Here is a 23,861-nt window from a genome sequence, read left to right on the forward strand (position 1 = left end):
CACAGTTTACGTGCATGCTAAATAATGAAAGCTTCATGCTGTAGACTGAGCTGAGTGGATCAGGCTAAAAATTTGCAGCCCTGACACTTAGTTGTGAATGGTGGTTGGCAATTAAGCAGCTAATTGGAGGGAGAGGAGGCTTTATTTACACCCTCATATTCAATGCTGGTGAAGTCAGCGCATATCACAAAAAAAGCAGATGCTCGTCTTCAGTCAATTTAATTTGGCTCCACATGATATCAATAATCAGCTGAGCCCACCGGCCACAGCAAAAACTTTGGGCCGGACAACATTTTCTAAATCGTGCTAAAAGCATGTGTTCCAGAACTAGCCATATTCCAGTTCAGCTACAACACTGTCTTCTGTCCAGTTCATGGGAATATTGCTCATATATGTTCTGCCCAGAAATCCAGCCATGCTAATTGCTATCTTGTCACCCTACCCTGAATCAATGGCCTAGTCAACTTTAGCATCACTGGCTTATTTGCCAGTAATCTGCTTAAGATGCTTAGTTTGTGTTCTGCTAGAACTAGATTTCATTATAGCAATTGTTCAAACATGGGCACAATGGCGCCGATTTTTCAGTCAGTGACAAAGGAATGTCTTTAGCAGGTCTCTACGTTAACAGCTGCCCAAAGAGTCTTTGTAGGCTTTTGAGTGTAGGGCTCCTGTCATCAATTGTTTGATCCAGCACTTTACCCCCCTCTCTACAGGGGATCTATGGCATCCGAATAGGGCAAGAAACAGCAAGACTCTTAACTCATCAGATTGACGAAAGCTGACTGAGTCATGCAGTATCTAAACCAGGAAGTAAAATTAGATTCAAAGCATGAACAGGGAATGGGTATAGAGAGGGGAAAATGTAGAAGAGATTGGAGAAAGTTTTTTTTAAAAAAAACCCCTAATTTTAGATTTAAAATCTACAACAGTAAATTCTGAAGGAATGAAACTCCACACTTATTTTTTTTCAGGGCTTAAGACGTTTTTTGACTGTTAGTGGCACTTATCACGTTGTTGAAAAAATTTACTTACTCCCGAATCATCGCTAACATTTTTGCCTATTTTTAGGGGGTGAGTACTGCAACTTCACGCTCATGTTGTCTTCAGTGGCAAGTCTATTGGCTGTTATGGTAGAGCCTGTAGAGGAGCAGGGTAGCCTCTGATAGCAACTTACAGATTTCCGCATTTAACTGGGTATGTGGATGCTCTGGAAGCTGCCTGATTTACTCCATAATAACGGTGAGCACTGTTGGCATCTCGATGTAAAATCTGAGTTGAGGTGAATGTGGCTACCTTTGACAGCAAGGAAGCATTGCATTGCATGTGACACCAAGGAGCCTAGTAAAACTGAAATTGGCAGGGATCAGGGTAGACTTTCCACTGGCTGGAATCAAACCTGGCGCAAAGATGTTATGTTTATTGGAGGCCAATCAAATCAGCCCGAGGTCATCGTTATAGGATTTTCTCTGGTAGTTAGTGTCCTAGGCATAACTCATTGTTATGAATCCCGACTTATCTTATCATTGAGTGACGTCTAGGGAACTACAGGTTCCAGTATGCTGCAGAAGTTTCTGCGCATGCATGTTCCAGGAGTTGGCAGCACATGTGCAGTGCAGTGTTTGGAGTTCTTCAGGGCAAAGACAAGAGCTCAGTATGCCTGCATGAAGGAGAAAAAAAGAAAACAGCATGAAAATCCTGATCATGGGACCCAGGAGCAGGGTGCCATATCAAGGAGAGTCCTGGGACAGGGGAGGGGGAACAGGGAGTGGTCCCAAAAGAGTGAACCAGAGAGGAAACCCAGGGAGTGGTCCCAGAGAATAAGAGAAACCCAAGGAAGAGCCACGGGAAGGAAGGAGAGCACCAGTAGGAATAACTGGGGACAGGAGCATATAAAGTGGCTCCAAGTAGTAAAAGTGCTGCAGTTGGCAGGTTTCAAGTATTTAGGGCTTGGGAGAAGCCCTGCAGATCTGAGAAGGCAGCAGAAGGTTGGTGACATCATGCTGAAGGCAAAGGTGACCCTTTGGAGCAGTAGTGCTCTTTTCCGTACTGCTGAAGAACTGAAGTTTAAGCTTGCAAGTTGGTACTGGAGTGCAAACTCAAGAATCCGGTCTCGAGAGACTAGATTGAAACCCTGTGAGGTGAGCAGTCATTGAGGTAGTCCATGTCGGAGCGTTTATTCGAGCAATTGCAAGGAGGGCACCATCTCAATACAGCTTGAGACAGTACTCTGCTAAACTACAAGTGTTCACCATATTTATACATTATTGGTCACGTACAAGAACAGTTTCCAGATTCCGATCTTGTCAACATATCGGTTTACATTAAACAGACATCTCTGGTAACAGGTACATGCATCGTATGTCCCTATTTTCACCCAGGCAGAGACCTGCCTTCCGATCTAAGCTGGGACCATCTGTCCTTCCCCTATCTGTTGAAGAGCACACTTAATCTATGTTATTGCCATCCTCTGACTCCAGTCTAACTCCCAGGACCTTGCTGGTGATTGCAAACCTTGAGGGTGTACAAAATTTGAGAGTGTATAACGTTCATCTGGTTTAACTGTTTAATTGTTGATTTACTGATTTGCGCTGGCCTGCCTTTTGATTCTAATTTTAGTAATTCATTCCCTAAAAATGAATTCTCCCTTACCACAAATTCTCATTTACTTTCTTCTCCCTCACAGATCTTTGAAGGTGAAAACTAGAATCCTTTATGAGAGACAGAGTTTCAACAAGATTGACTCAGCGTTTACTGATTTCTGGGTGGGTTGCTGATAAACCTGTGGGATCTTTCTTGATCGCATTTGACATTTACAGTGCAGTGTATTGTGATTTGACCAGTTTGCCTGTTAATTCAAATTCATATTAACCTTAATGTTAGAGTACAAGATAGATATTGTAAATTGTTTTATCTTTCTGACATAGTTAAGTGTTTTTTGTTCAAAAACTGTTGATCTTAATTCTCTTAGCAAGTGGCTTGGATTTTAAACAAAAGGTTACTGGTCCCTAACCGGATTGGACCATAAATTTGGGGGTCTGGTCCAGGATCATAACACTAGCTTTAGCTGCTTCATCAATGACCTTCCTTCAATATTAGGTCAGAAGTTAGACTTTTTGTTGATGAATACAGTGTTTACCCCATTTCCAATTTCTCCAGTCCATGCCCATGTACAGCAAAATCTGGACAACATCCAGACTTGAACTAACAAGTGGCAAATAACATTTGTACCACACAATTAACAGACAATAACAAACTCCAAAAAAGAGTAGCCTAACTAGCTTGCTTTGACTTGCAATCGTAGTGCCATTGCCAAGTCCCCCACCATCAACATTCTTGGGGATCACCATTGACCAGAAACTGAACAAATCACTAAATACCTTGTATCCTAACCCCATGTTTAACATTAATTTAGATCTTGGATCTATTCATATTCATTTACTGCCTACTTCAGTTTTTACTTACTGTTATGACGCAGTAGATGGTGTGTGCCAGGTGGATCAAATCCTCGAAGGAAACTTGATCATGCCATCACAAGTTTTGCAATTAGTTTTTATTTTGAGATGCGCGCACTGAATTCCACCAAGACTCTGAAATTTTTTAAACTAAATTAAAATATTTATTAACAACAGAGAAGATTTCAAGCACATTCATAGAACTACAAATTACTATAATAACTCCTAAAATTCCTAATTAACCTGATTCCCAGTTACACCCCATTTAAGGCAACAGTCAAAAAATAGATTTTCGATTTTAAATGGATCCAGCGTATTAACACAGTACCCTGGACAGTGGAATTCAAAATAACTTTCTCCAGCTTTGGTTTCTTTAGACAGCAGGCTTATGCACAAATGCTGGATGCTTCATTAAGGCTACCTCAGTGCTTCTGTTAAATTTCACAATGCCTTCCCCGACACACAGCCTCATTCTCCTTTTATATATGTTTTTCTCTCGTTAATATATAAATTCCATTGTTTCATAAGTCTTTGAAACTGTATCTTCCTCACAATATAAAAACTTTCATGTTACAACAATTTATTGGCAGTAACCCTTGGGAAAAATAAACATGTTCCTCAGCCTGCTTGCCTGGCTATTTGTAAACAAACTAAAATCCCTTTCATCTATCTAAAAATGCAAATTTCCTTCACACCTTACATGCTAAGCCAGCATCCATGTTTTCACAGCCATATCTCCTTTCTCAGTACAAAAACAGAATTACCTGGAAAAACTCAGCAGGTCTGGCAGCATCAGCGGAGAAGAAAAGAGTTGACGTTTCGAGTCCTCATGACCCTTCGACAGAAATTGAGTTCGAGTCCAAGAAAGAGTTGAAATATAAGCTGGTTTAAGGTGTGTGTGTGTGGGGGGCAGAGAGAGAGAGAGAGGTGGAGGGGGGGTGTGGTTGTAGGGACAAACAAGCAGTGATAGAAGCAGATCATCAAAAGATGTCAACAACAATAGAACAAAAGAACACATAGGTGTTAAAGTTGGTGATATTATCTAAACGAATGTGCTAATTAAGAATGGATGGTATGGCACTCAAGGTATAGCTCTAGTGGGGGTGGGGAGAGCATAAAAGGTTTTAAAATATTTAAAAATAATGGAAATAGGTGGGAAAAGAAAAATCTATATAATTTATTGGAAAAAAAAAAGGAAGGGGGAAACAGAAAGGGGGTGGGGATGGGGTAGGGAGCTCACGACCTAAAGTTGTTGAATTCAATATTCAGTCCAGAAGGCTGTAAAGTGCATAGTCGGAAGATGAGGTGTTGTTCCTCCAGTTTGCGTTGGGCTTCACTGGAACAATGCAGCAAGCCAAGGACAGACAGGTGGGCAAGAGAGCAGGGTGGAGTGTTAAAATGGCAAGCGACAGGGAGGTTTGGGTCATTCTTGCGGACAGACCGCAGGTGTTCTGCAAAGCGGTCGCCCAGTTTACGTTTGGTCTCTCCAATGTAGAGGAGACCACATTGAGAGCAACGAATGCAGTAGACTAAGTTGGGGAAAATGCAAGTGAAATGCTGCTTCACTTGAAAGGAGTGTTTGGGCCCTTGGACGGTGCGGAGAGAGGAAGTAAAGGGGCAGGTGTTGCATCTTTTGCATGGGCATGGGGTGGTGCCATAGGAGGGGGTGATGGAGGAATGGACCAGGGTGTCCCGGAGGGAGCGATCCCTACGGAATGCCAATAGGGGGGGTGAAGGGAAGATGTGTTTGGTGGTGGCATCATGCTGGAGTTGGCGGAAATGGCGGAGGAGGATCCTTTGAATGCGGAGGCTGGTGGGGTGATAAGTGAGGACAAGGGGGACCCTATCATGTTTCTGGGAGGGAGGAGAAGGCGTGAGGGCGGATGCGCGGGAGATGGGCCAGACACGGTTGAGGGCCCTGTCAACGACCGTGGGTGGAAAACCTCGGTTAAGGAAGAAGGAGGACATGTCAGAGGAACTGTCTTTGAAGGTAGCATCATCGGAACAGATGCGACGGAGGCGAAGGAACTGAGAGAATGGGATGGAGTCCTTACAGGAAGCGGGGTATGAGGAGCTGTAGTCGAGGTAGCTGTGGGAGTCGGTGGGTTTGTAGTGGATATTGGTGGACAGTCTATCACCAGAGATTGAGACAGAGAAGTCATGGGAGGGAAGGGAAGTGTCAGAGATGGACTACGTGAAAATGATGGAGGGGTGGAGATTGGAAGAAAACTAATAAATTTTTCCAAGTCCCGACGAGAGCATGAAGCGGCACCGAAGTAATCATCGATGTACCGGAGGAAGAGTTGTGGAAGGGGGCCGGAGTAGGACTGCAACAAGGAATGTTCCACATACCCCATAAAGAGACAGGCATAGCTGGGGCCCATGCGGGTACCCATAGCCACACCTTTTATTTGGAGGAAGTGAGAGGAGTTGAAGGAGAAATTGTTCAGCGTGAGAACAAGTTCAGTCAGACGGAGGAGAGTAGTGGTGGATGGGGATTGTTCGGGCCTCTGTTCGAGGAAGAAGCTAAGGGCCCTCAGACCATCCTGGTGGGGGATGGAGGTGCAGAGGGATTGGATGTCCATGGTGAAGAGGAAGACTGTCTCCGTCTCCGACTTACCCCACGTGGATTTCAACTGAAATTCCACCCCTCATGTTTCGAACCCACCCAGGATTACAGGTATCTCCGGGACATAAAACGTTCCTCGGACTGCTGTTCCCATCACATTCTGAGATCCACACTCAGTGCCATGCGCCGCCATATGAACACACTCGACCTCTCACTCCAGCAGCACCGCTGTACCCTTTTTCAAAGCTGCGCGTGCCCCCAGTTTCATTTTATTCTTCGTCTCATCCGACGCCTCAACAAGAAACTTTTTCTCTTTCTCTCAAGTGCTGAGGAACACAAGCTCCAACAACTCATCGACACCAACACCCATCTGGGACCCTCCACCCCTGCCTGTCCCTCCGTCCCCACCCCTTCTTCCAATCCCAGCCCCAGCCGTGTATTCACTGTACCCCCTGACCTTCCCCTCTCCGATGCTGAACGTTCATGCTCAGCAAAGGACTTAATTTCATACCCTTATGCCCTCACCTCAATGAATTTCGGGCTCTGCATGATGTTGAACTCTTCTTCCGCCGTCTTCGTCTCCGGGCTCCCTTCTTTGGGCAGGACTCCTCTCCCCGTTCAAAGGATCCTTTCACCCACCTCCAATATTCTCCCTCCACCGGGACCCCTCCCTCTGGATTCTTACCTTCTCTTGATCTTTTCATTGAGAACTGTTGGCGCCACATTAGTCGTCGCAATTTCTCTGCTCCTCTCACCCATTCTAATCTCTCTCTCTCTCTGAACTTACTGCACTCCATTCTCTCAGGTCCAACCCTGACATTGTCATCAAACCCACTGACAAGGGTGGTGCTGTTGTTGTCTGGCGCACTGACCTCTACCTCGTGGAGGCTGAGCGTCAACTTGCAGACACTTCCTCCTACATCTCCCTGGACCATGACCTCACCACTGAACATCAAGCCATTGTTTCCAGGACTGTCACTGACCTCATCTCCTCTGGGGATCTTCCTCCCACAGCTTCCAACCTGATAGCCGCCCAACCTCGGACGGCCGGCTTCTACCTCATACCCAAAATCCACAAACAGAACTGTCCCGGTAGACCAATTTTGTCGCTTGCTCCTGCCCCACAGAACTCATTTCTCGTTATCTTGATGCCCTTCTCTCTCCCCTTGTCCAGTCCCTTCCCACCTACATCCGTGATTCCTCTGACACCTTACGCCACATCACCAATTTCCAGTTCCCTGGCCCCAACCGCTTCCTCTTCACCATGGACATCCAATCTCTCTACACCTCCATCCCCAACCAGGATGGACTGAGGATCCTTAGCTTCTTCCTTGAAGAAAGGCCCGAACAATCCCCATCCACCACTACTCTCCTCCGTCTGGCTGAACTTGTTCTCACACTGAACAATTTCTCCTTCAACTCCTCTCACTTCCTCCAAATAAAAGGTGTGGCTATGGGTACCCGCATGGGCCCCAGCTATGCCTGTCTCTTTATGGGGTATGTGGAACATTCCTTGTTCCAGTCCTACTCTGGCCCCCTTCCACAACTCTTTCTCTGGTACATCGATGATTACTTCGATGCTGCTTCATGCTCTCGTCGGGACTTGGAAAAATTTATTAATTTTGCTTCCATTCTCCACCCCTCGTCGTTTTCATGTGGTCCATCTCTGACACTTCCCTTCCCTTCCTTGACCTCTCTGTCTCAATCTCTGGTGATAGACTGTCCACCAATATCCATTACAAACCTACCGACTCCCACAGCTACCTCGACTACAGCTCCTCATACCCCGCTTCCTGTAAGGACTCCATCCCATTCTCTCAGTTCCTTCGCCTCCGTCGCATCTGTTCCGATGATGCTACCTTCAAAAACTGTTCCTCTGACATGTCCTCCTTCTTCCTTAACCGAGGTTTTCCACCCACGGTCATTGACAGGGCCCTCAACCGTGTCTGGCCCATTTCCCGCGCATCCGCCCTCACGCCTTCTCCTCCCTCCCAGAAACATGATAGGGTCCCCCTTGTCCTCACTTATCACCCCACCAGCCTCCGCATTCAAAGGATCATCCTCCGCCATATCCGCCAACTCCAGCATGATGCCACCACCAAACACATCTTGCCTTCACCCCCCTCTGTCGGCATTCCGTAGGGATCGTTCCCTCCGGGACACCCTGGTCCATTCCTCCATCACCCCCTACTCCTCAACCCCCTCCTATGGCACCACCCCATACCCACGCAAAAGATGTAACACCTGCCCCTTCACCTCCTCTCTCCTCACCGTCCAAGGGCCCAAACACTCCTTTCAAGTGAAGCAGCATTTCACTTGCATTTCCCCCAAATTAGTCTACTGCATTCGTTGCTCCCAATGTGGTCTCCTCTACATTGGAGAGACCAAACGTAAACTGGGCAACTGCTTTGCAGAACACCTGCGGTCTGTCCGCAAGAATGACCCAAACCTCCCTGTCGCTTGCCATTTTAACACTCCACCCTGCTCTCTTGCCCACCTGTCTGTCCTTGGCTTGCTGCATTGTTCCAGTGAAGCCCAACGCAAACTGGAGAAACAACACCTCATCTTCTGACTAGGCACTTTACAGCCTTCTGGACTGAATATTGAATTCAACAACTTTAGGTCTTGAGCTCCCTCCTCCATCCCCACCCCCTTTCTGTTTCTTCCCCCTTCCTTTTGTTTTTTTCCAATAAATTATATAGATTTTTCTTTTCCCACCTATTTCCAATATTTTTAAATCTTTTATGCTCCCCCCACCCCCACTAGAGCTATACCTTGAGTGCCCTACCATCCATTCTTAATTAGCACATTCGTTTAGATAATATCACCACCTTCAACACCTGTGTTCTTTTGTTCTCTTGTCTGTGACATCTTTTGATGATCTGCTTCTGTCACTGCTTGTTTGTCCCTACAACCACACCACCCGCCTCCACTTCTCTCCCCCCACCCAAACCCCCCCCAACACACACACACCTTAAACCAGCTTATATTTCACCCCTTCCTTGGATTCACCTAGTTCTGTTGAAGGGTCATGAGGACTCGAAACGTCAACTCTTTTCTTCTCAGCTGATGCTGCCAGACCTGCTGAGTTTTTCCAGGTAATTCTGTTTTTGTTTTGGATTTCCAGCATCCGCAGTTTTTTTTTTTATTCATGTTTATTCATTAGCATGCCAAGCACCTAGCCTCTTTTGCTAACTTCAGCTTTCAGTCTGTTTTGCTACAAAATGTAATTAAATCTCTCACAGACAGAAGAACACAACGCCCCCCCCCCGCCCCACCCGCCGTAAACCTACTTTACAATAAGCCAGAAAAATATTATGAAAACTGTTATACACTTATGACAGTTACCATTTTAGATCTAAAGCAAAAAACTGCAGATGCTGGAAATCCAAAACAAAAACAAAAATACCTGGAAAAACTCAGCAGGTCTGGCAGCATCTACGGAGAGGAGCACAGTTAACGTTTTGAGTCCGTATGACTCTTCAACAGAACTAATGAAAAATTGAAAAGAGGTGAAATATAAGCTGGTTTAAGGAGGGGGGTGGGTGACAAGAGCTGGATAGAGGGCCAGTGAAAGGTGGAGATAACCAAAAGATGTCACAGATAAAAGGACACATTTTAGATCTGATTTGTTTAAAGGCCAGTCATTGGTGTATTTCAAATTTGTGCCCTCTTGCTACTGTACTTCAAATTTCGTTAGTGTACTCGCTGTTCTGAGTCTTACTGACTGTAGGAAGGTAATTTTCTGCATTGTTTGCGTTAGATTTGTCTTGCATAGTTAAGTAACTGGAATCCTTAAATGTAGTCCAACTGTATTTAACATTTAATGTCCTTACCAATTACTCATACTTTCTTGACTTAAGGTCACTTTTCAGTTTCATTTAGGCCAAGAAATGATTATTCCATGGTTCAATCTGTTGCAATTCAAGAGAGCATGCTGCAGTTTCTTGCTGCAGGGCCTTAAATGATATCTCCTGCACAGAGCAATTTTTGTTTAGAAGTTTTGACTTATTTATTTCAAATGGTTTAAGGACCAAAGACAGAAGACAACCAACTGGTTCGTTGAGTACATCCAGCTTTGCTGTTATCTTGCAGAGAGGCAGCTCTGGCTTGACTTGAGTATTTCCACTTGTTCCTTTGAAGTTTGCTGATCTCAATCAGGTTGATTGCATGCTTAAAATGGAACAATTCTCTCACTGTTACAAAATGTTCAGGTTTAACTACAATGCATGACTTTGTGTTAGGCAGGTCAACCTTCATTACCAGAGTCTGCCTTTAATTGTCCAACTTCTAAGCAAATATGGTGAGAGTCAGAGATTGAATAAAGAACTCTTGGCTTATTGGAATGAATCATGTTGTCATAGGATCCTCAAAAGGCATTTGAATTTTCGGTGCTGCTTCATGCTCTCGTCGGGACCTGGGAAAATGTATTAACATTGCTTCCAGTCTCCACCCCTCCATCATTTTCACATGGTCCATCTCTGACACTTCCCTTCCTTGACCTCTCTGTCTCAATTTCTGGTGATAGACTGTCCACCAATATCCATTACAAGCCTACCGACTCCCACAGCTACCTCGACTGCAGCTCCTCACACCCCGCTTCCTGTAAGGACTCCATCCCATTCTCTCAGTTCCTTCGCCTCCGTCACATCTGTTCTGATGATGCTACCTTCAAAAATAGTTCCACTGACATGTCCTCCTCCTTCCTTAACCGAGATTTTCCACCCACGGTAGTTGACAGGGCCCTCAACTGTGTCCGGCCCATCTCCCGCGCATCCGCCCTCACGTCTTCTCCTCCCTCCCAGAAACATGATAGGGTCCCCCTTGTCCTCACTTATCACCCCACCAGCCTCCGCATTCAAAGGATCCATCCTCCGCCATTTCCACCAACTCCAGCATGATGCCACCACCAAATACATCTTCCCTTCACCCCCCTGGCGGCATTCCATAGGGATCATTCCCTCCGTGACACCCTGGTCCACTCCTCCATCACCCCCTACTCCTCAACCCCCACCTACGGCACCTCTCCATGCAAACGTAAAATATGCAACATCTGCCCCTTCACTTCCTCTCTTCTTTTTGTCCAAAGGCCCAAACGCTCCTTTCAAGTGAAGCAGCATTTCACTTGCATTTCCCCCAACTTAGTCTACTGCATTCGTTGCTCCCAATGCGGTTTCCTCTACATTGGAGAGACCAAACGCAGACTGGGCTACCGCTTTGCAGAACACCTTCGGTTTGTCTGCAAGAATGACCCAGACGTCCCTGTCGCTTGCTGTTTTAACACTCCACCCTGCTCTCTTGCCCACATGTTTGTTCTTGGCTTGCTGCATTGTTCCAGTGAAGCTCAACACAAACTGGGGGAATAGCACCTCTTCTTCCGACTTGGCACTTTACAGCCTTCCGGACTGAATATTGAATTCAACAACTTTAGATCTTGAACTCCTTCTTCCATCCCCACCCCCTTTCCATTTTTTCCCCCTCCCTCTTGTTTTTTCCAATAATTTATATAGATTTTTCTTTTCCCACCTATTTCCATTATTTTTAAATGGATTCCACCCACCATTTATTTCACCCCACCCCCACTAGAGCTACTTTGCTTGTCTCCTGCTCTGCACTCTTAATTAACACATTCTTTTAGATAATATCACCACTTCAACACCTCTTTGTTCTTTTGTCTGTGACATCTTTTGGTTATCTCCTCCTATCACTGCTTGCTTGTCCCAATAACCCCCCCCCCCCCCACCCACCCACCCACCCACCCTAAACCAGCTTATATTTCACCCCTTTCCTATTTCTACTTGGTTCTGTTGAAGGGTCATGAGGACTCAAAACGTCAACTTTGCTCTTCTCCGCCGATGCTGCCAGACCTGCTGAGTTTTTCCAGGTATTTCTGTATTTCTGTTTTTGTTTTGATTTGAATTTATCCCCAATTAGCAGCTTTGCCTATAAATCAATTGTCAAATTTATTGCATATTATTCAAGTGAATGAACAATACATAGTGCAAACAGCATAGTTACAGTTATTGCAAACTTTACTATTGCTCGAAATGTCCAAGCAACAATTTATTTTCCAAACCTCAACATAACATTGACATTTATGTCATGGTCATGACTTGCATGCTGTACTCAAGCATAATCTTCTGATTAACTTCATAATTTGAAGGTCTCAGATCAGCTACTATCCAAATGTAAGAAATCCCAAGGTGTAGGTGATAAATTCCTTTGACCAAAAATATATACCTCAAACTCTGAACAAATATGTACTCTGAGGCAAATGATTATATTTGAAATGAACAGCGACCCTTCCTGAAAAAACAAATTAACCTGTTCCAAATGTTTTGGGTGAACTGTGAGCCATTCCACCATCTATGAACAGTGGTTACAACAAACCTTGCCACAGATGACTTCCTGAAACAGTCTTAATGTCAATCGGATTATGTCACATCTTTAATTTAGCCCAATTTTTATCGCTGAAGATACGGTAATAAAAGTGCAAGCAAACAAAAGGCAACGCTATTTCAACCATAAAGATTTAGCAATCAAATAAAATCTATAACGTTAGAATTTTTAAAATAAATGTAATTGAATAATTTCATTATAATTCAAAAACTGCAAGATTAATTCCCCTAGGTTGCATGCAATACATCTCCTGTAATTTATTTTGGCAATTCAAATCTATATTAACACAGTCACAAAATTTGAACTGACTCACCGATCGGAATGTATTGAATAAATCCTCCTCTGGTTTGAGTATTCTGTGTTCTCTTTTGTTGGAAGACTAAATTAGTACTAATTAAATAGACACATTTGGTGCAAGGTGAAATGGAGAGATACTGACTAGGAAAACATAGTCTTGGCTTTAATGAAGGCATAATTTCTGTGGAAAACAAATATAGACCTTGGATCTGAAATATTACACTGATAAGAGAAACGTCCGCATACCAAGAGAGTGTCAACATGTGTGTTCTAGAAAATAAATGTTAATCTACACGTTCCTTGGATACATGATTCATGGCACATGATAAACCCTTTGTGTAATCTGTTTTGTATAAAATAGTGGTAACTTTAGTGAATTTGATATTCTCTCTCTCTCTCGTATATATTTTTCCCACTATATGTGTACTACAGTTTTTCCCCTGCAATGGAAAGTTGCCTATCAAGCAAAAATCCCATAATGGATATCAGATTATTAGCTGCGTTTTACAAAATGGCAGTCAATACAATCTGCTTTTTATTGTAGTGTGACCTTGTTCTGATCCAGAAAGTTTAATGTAAGCCACTTAGTGATGGTTTGTAAAACAACAGATCACAGGCTGGAACTTTAAATGACATCACAATGAATGAGCATGTTTAATGATTAAATTTCAATGTAGCACATACCAACTAATGGATTCATGTTACTGTTTGTAAAGCTAATTGCTCAGTAGCAGATTCATTTTCTAAAAGCCCAACAGTTCAATACTGGATTGATATTCAGTCTCCAGAATTTATTTCTAGGAGGCAGCCAGTAATGCATGCATACTGTCTGCATGCATAGAAGAGAAAGGGAATATCAATATATATGAAGAAATTAATGCCAACAATAACTGCTTAAAGATGAAAGCCTTTATACTAATTTCTAATGGTATGTTTTCATTTTACTAAAAGAATGTGCACTTTTTTTAACCCTTTAATGTGATGTGAGTGTCGCTGGCAAGGCCATCCTTTCTTGCTTACCCCTAATCGCCCATGAGAAGTTGGTGGTGAGCCACTTTTTGAGTCGCTGCAGTCCATCTGGAGAGTTCGAGTTTTGACACAATGACAATGAAGGAATGGCGATACAGTTTCAAGTCAGGCTGGTGTGTGGTTTGGAGAGGAACTTACAGGTGGTGGGGATCCCATGCATCTGCCCTTGTCCTTCTCAGTGGTAGAGATTGCAGCTTTGGAAGGTGCTGTTGAAGCTATCTTGGTGAACTGCTGCAGTGCATCTCATATGGTAGATACTGCTGCCATTGTGCATTGGTGGTGCATGGAGTGAATGTTTAAGATGGTGGAAATGGTGCCAAGCAGGCTGCTTTGTCCCAAATGGTGTCCAGCTTCTTGAGCATTGTTGGAGGCACACCCCTACAGGCAAGTGGAGAGTGTTCATCACAATCCTGATTAACACTGATTATCACACTGCCTTGTAGATGCTGGACAAGCCCTGAGAATTCAGGAATTGGAGTTACACACTGCAGAATTCCCAGTTTCTGACCAGCTCTTATAGTCACATTATTTATGTAGCCACTGGATTGGCTGTATTGTATTCTCCTGATTAATTTCTGATTGTATTTTGATAAAGAAATGAAATATCATGGGCATGACTAACGAAGGGTTTAAGGCAGGTATCCTCTCAGTAAAATGAAAACAAGCTGTTAGAGTGAAAGCATTTATACTAATTTTTTAAGCAGTTTCGTTGGCATCATTTTCTTCTTTTCTCTTTCTTGTATTCTCTTTGTATGTCGTGGTTGTGGTAGTTTATGCTGGATTCTGGTTACAATGATAGAACAACCAAGTGCCTGTTGTTTTTGGGATCTTGATTGACTATCAGCAGCATATTAAATTGCAGATCTTTCACAGACATACCTAACCAAATTTCCTACCATATGCTTCTTCAAAGTTGATCGGGAAGAATTTTTGCTGGGAGGGAATCAATAGAGGCTAAGATTTTCTAAACCGCTTTTACAGTTCAAGCACTCTGTCCTTCCCTACAAGTACATGCATACCTACACACACCCTCTGCACCCAGTATTCATTCTCTTACTAGATACTGAACAGACCTTTGAGGCAGTTGAATGGAATTGCTGTATTGTAGTCAATGTGTTCCTCCTCCATTTTAGGCCTTGACGATTGAAATTTACAAATGTGTGTTATTGAAATTGTTTTGACTTATTTTGTGGCATGTGGCAATGATGTCCATTTCCTTTGGTCAGTAAATCATCTGGAAGGGCTACTTACTTGTTGCCATGTGGCGTGCCACATAAAATAGTATAATTTTCACATGGTCAACTCACCAGTTGGATTCTTCTCACTGGTAGTTCAATTTTAGCCAAAAGCGTGTTTTAAAGTGCAGAGAATGACCTTCCAGCTGGTACTAGCTTATCTTATGGTTGACAACTGTTCTACTTACCACTCATTTAATTGAAGTACCAATGAGGAGAATGGAGCTGTGCATCTGCTTAGTCTCAAAGACCAGCTGCTATGTTATTAGCTGGAAACTATACTTCATTGTACTTGGCGGAGGAGGACTAAATACCAGTAACAGTGATAACTTGAATTTATATAACACCTTTAAGGTAACCAAAACACCCTCTTGATAAGCATAAAAGCAAAATACGGTGGAGATCTGAAGTAACAAAGTGTTGGAAAAACTCAGGTCTGGCAACATTTCTGGAAAGAGAAGCAGAGTTAATGTTTTGACTCCAGTATGACTCTTCCTCAAAACTTCCTGTTGACACAAGTGTTTATCAGATTAATGTAGAAGTATTAGGATAAATGACCAATAGGTCTGTTTAGAGACTTAGGTTTTACAGAGGGACTTAGAGGAGAGAGGTAGAGGGAAGAAGTAAGAAATATAAGTGCAGACTGCTGTCAATTTAATTGTTACTTCAAATTTATACAGGAGCTTCTGACCACCTACCTTGCCTGCCCACCCTCACACCCTTTCACTGTGCATCACCAATTAATATCAACAGATTATGCAAAAACATGAAAACAAGGTATTAAGTGGCACTTGGTGGGTGGGGTGGGGATGGTCCCCCACCAAGTGCCATTCTATATTTTGTCCTCATCATTTTGCTTTGAGACAGTGCTGACCTCTTTCTCTGCTATTAACACATTCTGCTATTTTGCTTTCAGACAGTACTGTCCTTTCATTCTGCTATTGACACCTATTTTGAACCGAAGCTTTCATCTTTATACTATCATTACCACTCCCTTTGTCTTGTGTTCCATGACATCTTCGTCATTTAATATCTCCTGCTCTCCAACCTATCCCTGATTTTGCTCCACCTGCCCTCCATCCCACCCCTTTCTTCAATAGCATAAACCCATCACATTTCTACCTCTCTCCAGTTTGGAAGAAGAGTCATGTTGAACTCGAATCATTGGACCATAACTTCTGAGCTCCCCAGCGTCAGATTTGGGGAGTACCCTAAAGATGTGCTGTGGAATCCCTCTCGGAAGCTCCCAGGTAAGGGTTTGCATGGCAATTGCCCGGAAGTGCACACTTCCCTGGACAATTGTGCTGCGCTGAAAACCATCCGAAAATGCAGTTTAAATCACAAACTTGTTACCCAGAAAAACTTAGAAGAATTAAAACCTCTTCTAACTTCTGGGTAACTATTGTAAAGACCCAGACCAATTGACTAAAAGGACCCTCCCAACCCCTCCCTCCCAACCCCTCCCCCCTCCCCCACTCCCCCCATTCAGAGCTCTGACCCTCAATGGGACTCCCCTACCCCTGATTAACCAATCCCGCCCCCCGCCCACCCACATGGGACTCCTCACTTGACAACCCCAACAATCCCCTGACGCATTCTGACTCCCCACCGCCCCCATACATGAGGGAGAGCCCCTGAAATTCAAACCCCTCCAGCCCCCCGAATGTCCAGTGCGCTCCGCCCTCCGTCAAATATCTGGTCCGCTCCACCTCCCCCTGATGTCCGACCCCTACCTCCCCTCCAGCCCTCCCGATGTCTGACTGCCCCGCCTGGCCCAACCCAGCCCAGCCCCACCCTGGATGTCCGGCCCGATCCAGCCCAGCCCCACCCTGGACTTCTGACCCGCTGCACCCCCACCCCTCCCCGACCCCACCAAATGTCCGACCCACCCCCCACCCCCTCCCCGCCAAATGTCCGACCTTGCCCAGCGCCCCTGCCCCTGAATTTTAACCAACTTTGGAAGTTGCTAAGTTGCGGAAGCTCACCCCAAGCAGTCAAATAAAGAGGATGAGTTTGTGATCATGGCCTACAATGCACATAGTTTGCATGAAGTACAGGCCTTTCTTCTTCACAAGATTATGCTCTCCTTTTATGAAGCTCTCTTTAGTTATTGGATCACTACTGAGATTTTGTTGGTGCGGAGAAAGATTTGTATGAACAGCCAGAGATACAACACAAAATTGGATACCGCAGATGCTGGAGGTATGAAATAAAAACAAAGTGTTGGAAACACACGGCAGGTCAAGCAATGCATCTGTGTAGAGAGAAACAAGAGTTAATGTTTTAAGGCGAAGACCTTTCATCAACAAAACAGGTATGATATGCACTGACCTGCCTGAACACCTAGCCAAATGTTTCACCATTTTTATTAGTCCTCCAACAGTTAGACTTTCTAGTTCATAAGCTGTTTCTTGATCTCCTAGCAGCTTCCTTCACAGACTTAACCATCTATCCTTGTTAGGTGCCTGATGCTGCTGTGAGCAATCACTAAAGCAGACAGATCTGCTTTTCTGGCACCTTCAGATGACCACACAGATTTGAACTTCTGGGTTTTGTGGGAATCCAAATGCTGTACAGTCCTTTCAGTGACTAAGTTTGCTTCTAATGGCTCTGTTTACTTTCCTCTAGCACAGCTTGTCATTGACTCAACTAAAGAATGGTGTGTTCTCAGGCTGATTGGTTGCCTGTTTCAATTGCTAATTGAGTTATTGGTTGAAGTGTACAGCCTCCTAAATTTTGCTAATTAGTACTGGCTGCTCAGAATTGATTAGACTGAGAATTGAGGACTTTTTGCTAATGTGAATCAGTTTGAGTGGATTTGTTCGATCTGTTCAACTGGGATAACTCTTGGTTCCTTGCTGTTTTATTGGACACCAAGCTTTCAGAATGAGCATGTAATTGTTCAATTAATTTAACACAGGCATCCCTCGGACTTAGGGCATTAATGGTTCCTGAAAACCGCATCTTAAGTTGAAATGTCATAACTCGGAACTGATCTTCCCATAAGAACAATGTTATAAATGAGGGATTGGTTCCTGAACCAAGGCCCAATAACCAAATTTGCACCAAAGTAACCCAGAACTTTGTACACTATCAATATAGACAAGTAATATAGCACCATTAATGTATTTGTGTTGTAAATAGCAATCATATTGACATATATCACATAATAAGCTAAAAATACATATAGAAACATAGTACAGTGTGCACTGTACATTACCCCTACCTACAAATTATCTAAGAAGCATAGACAAATTTTAAAGCTTTTTTTTATTACATACCTTGTCTACTGCATTTCTGCGCTTGTGGGCGGGCCTGACTGGGTGAAGCTTTCGGGGGTTTTTGAGGTGATTTGGGGGGACTTCCTTGAGTTGACTTTGCTGGGCTCTTGGCTGGAGTATTCTCAGGATTCTTGGCTGCAGAATTTTCTGGAGTCTTGTTTACTTTCTTAAAGCGTCTAAGGAACTTTGGACAGGTGTTCTCTTTTCCCTGTAAATTTCTCTGTAGCAGCTGTACATGTTATATATGCCCCAATTCACAGAAGCACTGCGTTCAATGTTGGGTTCATGTTCCTCAAACAGGGACATGCCAGCTTCCAAATATTGAAATGCCTCAGCCAACACTTGTGTTGTCAGGACTTTACAAAGAGCAGTCTCTTCAACAGTAAAAGCATCATCATCTTCCTCTGCCACTTCTTGCTGTTCTAATTCAATGAGGTCCCCATGAGTTAATTCTTCAGAATGTGATGCCAGCAGCTCATCAGCATCCTCTGGTGCAATGTCGAGTTCTTTGTCCATTTCAACAACATTTTTGGTAATCTCTTCAACAGTGTCTAAAGCCTTGGGAGTCAGGCACAAACTCAAGACACAATTTTCCCCAAACGCCATTCAAGTTTTATTGGTGAGGCATGGGATGAATTCAAACAATGTTCTTAACTACACAGTAAATGTTGAAGCCCTTCCAGAATTCCTTCAGAGTTGGCCCACTTTCCTTTTTAGTTGCCCTGATGGCCTGGGCAAATGTGCACCCAAGACAGTAGGCCTTGAAGTATGCAATTACCATGGTCCATGGGTTGCATCAATGAGGTGGTGTTGGGAGACAGAAACACCACTTTGATGTCAGGATGCATGTCATCAAGGATAGTTGGATGACCAGGAGTATTGTCAAGGGTTAACAATATTTTAAATGCAAGATTGTTTTTGCTGCAAAAATCCCTGACACTTGGCACAAAATGATGAAACCAATTCTCAAAAACGTTCCTATTAACCCATGCCTTCCGACTGGATTTCCATACCACTGAGAGAAATGCCTTGGAATATTCCTTGAAGGCCCTGGAATGTTCTGGATGGTACACAAGCAAAGGTTTAAGTTTAAAGTCAATTGCAACATTGGCACCAAGTAAAAGAGCGAGCCTATCTTTAGCCGCTTTGTACCCTGGCATGGATTTCTAATCTTTAGCGATGTAGGTTCTTGATGGCATTTTTTTCCGAAAGAGCCCTGGTTTGTCAACATTAAAAGTTTGCTGAGCACAATACCCACCCTCCTCGATGGTTTTAGCCAATATCTCGAAAAACACAAACTGCCTCTTCTTCAGCGCTGGCAGCTTCACCTGAAACCCTGATGTTATGCAAATTGGCCCTGGCTTTTAGACACACAGGCTCCCTCTACTTGCATTAAAAGGCTCAACATTAGAACTCTTCCCCTTGTTGTTTCTTTAGATCATCATATGGACTTGCAGCCTTTGCCTAAGTTATGCCTGAGCTCGCAAGAGCACAGCGTTGATTTTGGTCTTGCAGCCAAACAATTAACAGTTTCTCAACCTGAACAATAAGTCCAACATGCTGCTTAGTTATCACAGTTGATTGCATAAGAGCCACGCCCTTAAAATGTTCCTGAATTCTTAGCTCGTTTTTCAGGGTGGTCACTATTGTCATTCGGGGGATATCCAAAGCTCTACAGATTTCAGTGTACGTCTCACCTTTTTTTGGACCTCTTAATTATTTCCATTTTTGTTTTCACAGTAATTGTTCTATATTTCTTAGAAGAATAAACATCACTTGCACCACATTGCTGCCATTATTATGGCAAAGAAACAATCAATTATAAGAAAAAGTTTGGAAACAAAGGTTCACCAAGTGAAAATGGACTTGGAACAGCTACTGAGCATCTTGAGTCAGGAAGATGGGTGGTGCAGGACGTCAATGTGCATGTATGAATGTTTGAACTTGTTCATTGCCGTGGCGTAAAATCAAAACAGGGTGTCAATTTATAAACATCGTAAGTGCTGTTCATCGTAACTCAAACGTTGTAAAGTTGAGGACTGCCTGTATGGATAAATATGAAGTGGTGCATGTTGGTAAGAAGAATAAAGAGGTCTGTACTGCTTAGATAATAAGAGTCTGAATGAGGTAGACATTCATATTCGCCTAGGGGTACACATCCAAAAAAAACAATAAAGTAGCGACGTAAGCTAAGGCCATTTTTTGGGAGGAGAAAAAACAAACTTAGCATGAGACTTCATATCTAGACGAATAGAATTGAAGAACAAGGAAGTTATTTAAACTCCTATCAAACACTGGTTGAACCACACTTAGAAATTTTGTACTTTTGGTCTCCATATTACAAAACAAATAAACTTGTAATCTTTTGTCAGAGCCCTGAAATGTTATCCATGCCTCCCTTTCTCTACAGTTACAGCCTGACCTGCTGAATGCTTTGCAGCACTTTCTGTTTTTACCCTGTTGTCTTTCATCAGTCCTACTTTACAGTTTCCAGCATAATCATTTTAAAATAGGGTCTCCTCTAAACTCAGTTATTTCCCAGCACATCTCTGTGGTACCTAGTCTGACAATTTAGGTTTAAAAATAATCTAGAGAAGTGAAAATCAGGGCCTCTGGTTATAGTATTTGATTTATTCAGTTACTATTTCTAATGCACGGAAGTCCTACATTTTTAGTGATGTATTTATGATTGTCATTTTTTACATGAAAGCAGAGGGTAATTTGCCCTTCGGGTTCCCCTCAAGCCACACACCATGTTGACTTGGAACTACAATGCTTGTTCTTTCAATGTCGCTGGAACTGCCTTCCTAACAGCACTTATGTGTCTTCCTGCTCCATGTGGACTGTAGCGGTTCAAAAACACAGCTCGCCACCGCCACCACCTTGAGGACAGTTCGGGATGAGCAATAAATGCTGGCTGAGTCAGCAATACCCACATCCTGTGAGAGAATTTTTAAAAAATGAACAATTACACACATGGCGCACAGACAACATTTTAGCACTTGTAACAAGAATGACACATTATGACAAAGTGTATTTGACCTTAATAATTAAAATAAAATCTGCAGTTATTTTTACCAAGAGACAATCACTGGTACCTTGTAAGTAATTTTTTTAAGCTACGAGACTGTTAGCAGTTGCAGAGAGCATCACTGCCAGGAAAACTCTTATTCACCAGCCATTCAAACAGGCATGACCCTAGAAGTTGTTGCTGGATGGAAATCAACAGTGATTGATTTCGCTATTCTGGCATTACTTTAGAGTAATTGTAGGCCCCCCACCTCCTGCTTGTTATCTAACTAAGCTCAACTAACTTGGCTCAGTGAGAGAATTGAAGCCCACAGCCTTCCTGGTCTATATAGCTTTGCTACTTTATGCCTTAATTTGAGGGTGTTTTTTTATGCCCACTCATTTCATCAGTCTTGTGATATCTCATAAAAGTCACAAACATTGTTTAGAATGTACACCACTATATAGCTTTGCTTTACAACAGAGGGCAATTGCGTATATGGCGCACACACAATATTTTCGTACTTATCACAATATGGGATATTTTGTTATAGTCATTGGTGGATTTGAAATCAAAAAACCCTTTCTTGACCTTGTATGTTTTTACAATAAAGCATTTAGGCAACTGCTTTGAGGCAGGTTATGTATTTTGTTACATAATGATTCACTGTATACAAAACTAACGAGGACATAAGAGCCATCTTTTGGTTTGCATGTTAAATCCCGTTTAAAATCCAGTGATATACAGTTCGTAAATGGCTAAATGTCAATCCATTCCATTTAGTAGAACCATGTGAATGTTGTCTGTAAATAGTAACTGGTTAAGATTTAAAAATGAAGAGTACAACCTTTGGGAGGCAAGCATTTTTTTATTGTATCAATTTTTGAATACCTATTTTTTATAGGGAGGTAGTAGGTGAGGTTGTGATAGAAATTAGTTTCATAATTGTATGTTTTTGGGAGTTGGTTTTAAATACTCTTAAGCCAGACTGCTGTTTTAACATTCTTCATTCATCGATTTCTTTAATGTGAAGATCACAATGGCATGATATTTGTTTGTCCCATCTATGATAATTACCTCTGTTAACTTGCAGAACAAAACCCAGTTGCTGTCACAGTTTTCAAAGTACAATTGTGTCCTCAAGCTACAGGAATGATGAATGATTCACATCATCTAAGTGCAAGGATTTGCCAAAATTGGACAGATTTGATAAATTAATGGCCATTGTAGTGCCTCTGTTCTGACAGTTTCACTTCCATGTTCAGAGATTCATCTTGGCCTGACTTGCATTGTAATTAGATGTCAATAACTGCATTAACTGCCACAGTAACTTGTCATACAGCCTGCTTTTCAATTTAATGGGACTGAATGTTTGAATGTACATTTGTTTGTGTTTGTACAGATACAGTATTGTAAATTCGCTAATGCATTAAAATCTAAATCAGTGTTTTTCCTGGATTAAGGCTGTAACCGAATACAACTCCATGCACCTAGATTAACCAATCACACAAAGCCAGGAGTTAAATTTAAGGGCAAATGTGTCATGCATCTCAATTTAAGAATAGTGATTGACTTTTGATGGTGCTGTTAAAGTAGCAACTAGGATCTGCATGAGAAAGTCCTACACGTAAATTTTTGATTTTCTTACCTTCCCTTCAAGTAAGGAAGTGACTGAGACTATTTTCTACCTGTTTTCACCTTATCAGTTAAAAGTCTTTTGATCAGGCCCAATTTGTCAGTAGAAAAAGACTGGGCTCATTAACTCTTCACTATTTATGTTTGGTTGCCAAATGTAAAAACTTAATTAAGCACAGGATAACGAGGTCCTCAACTTCTTCCAGACAGTAATCCATGAACATAATATGCAGAACAGGCTGCATTTAATTACAATTTTAAAACAATGATACTGGCCAAATAATAACACTTCACCTTTTGCGTCTCTTCCCCTGGTTTTCTATTGCTAGAAATTCCACCACTATTGCCTTAATAGTCAACTATTTTCACTTTCTGATAGAGGGAAGAGCCACAGGTCAGCCGTAGGATTGTTACAGCTGTATTGTCAGTGTTGTGGATTTTACTGCTACTGATGTGATATTCATTCTGGATTGGGGGGAGGGAAGATGAGGGGGGTGATGGCTGCAGGATGCGGAATAGAGTTGGGCCTGTCACGCGCCCCCCCCCCTCCAAAAAACATAGAATGGAGGCATAACTCCACATCAAAGACAGCTAATCCTTTCATAATATTTGAGTCGTCAAACTGAATTTACAGCCCTCCACTGTAATGATAGGTTGTGGAAAGCAGTCAAGCATTAATAGTGCTATAATAATGATAATGATCACTTAGGATTATGTCAACAAACAGCTATTGAAACTGTTGGAACAGATCTTTTTCAACTCTCAGACACAGGGAGGCAGTTTTTTTTTTACAATTTTTTTTTAGAAGGCTGCCCATTTTAAAAAAACTTGCCCTTCATGAACATTTACGAGTTCTCTAAAGATTGGAAAAAAATTGGGTCTGTTTGAACTCAGCTCGGAGTTCAAGTGGATCTGCTGTGTTTGAGTTTTCTACATGTGGGAATCACATCCTGC

At 42.8% G+C, this 23,861-nt stretch overlaps 2 protein-coding genes across 2 annotated transcripts in view; both read left to right on the forward strand.

The window, feature by feature from the left end:
- Window positions 1-23,861, forward strand: part of LOC121281899 (ecto-NOX disulfide-thiol exchanger 2-like) — a 339,103-nt gene that overhangs the window by 103,652 nt on the left and 211,590 nt on the right. The window lies entirely within an intron of this gene.
- On the forward strand, window positions 609-22,721 carry LOC121281900. The gene is made up of 3 exons (XM_041195056.1): window positions 609-2,138; window positions 2,684-2,762; window positions 22,366-22,721. Exons 1-2 carry the CDS (start codon window positions 1,557-1,559, stop codon window positions 2,702-2,704), a joined length of 603 nt encoding a protein of 200 aa, XP_041050990.1. The 5' UTR covers window positions 609-1,556; the 3' UTR covers window positions 2,705-2,762; window positions 22,366-22,721.

The sequence above is a fragment of the Carcharodon carcharias genome, chromosome 9 (assembly GCF_017639515.1).
Source record: "Carcharodon carcharias isolate sCarCar2 chromosome 9, sCarCar2.pri, whole genome shotgun sequence".
Classification (NCBI taxonomy): Eukaryota; Metazoa; Chordata; class Chondrichthyes; order Lamniformes; family Lamnidae; genus Carcharodon; species Carcharodon carcharias.

What these genes read in the sequence shown, in the direction of transcription:
- LOC121281900 (XM_041195056.1), top strand. Translation starts at nt 1,557, where the DNA reads ATGCTGCAGAAGTTTCTGCGCATGCATGTTCCAGGAGTTGGCAGCACA. An exon ending in CTAGATTGAAACCCTGTGAG is followed by an intron (nt 2,139 to 2,683) that starts GTGAGCAGTCAT and finishes TCTCCCTCACAG; the next exon opens with ATCTTTGAAGGTGAAAACTA.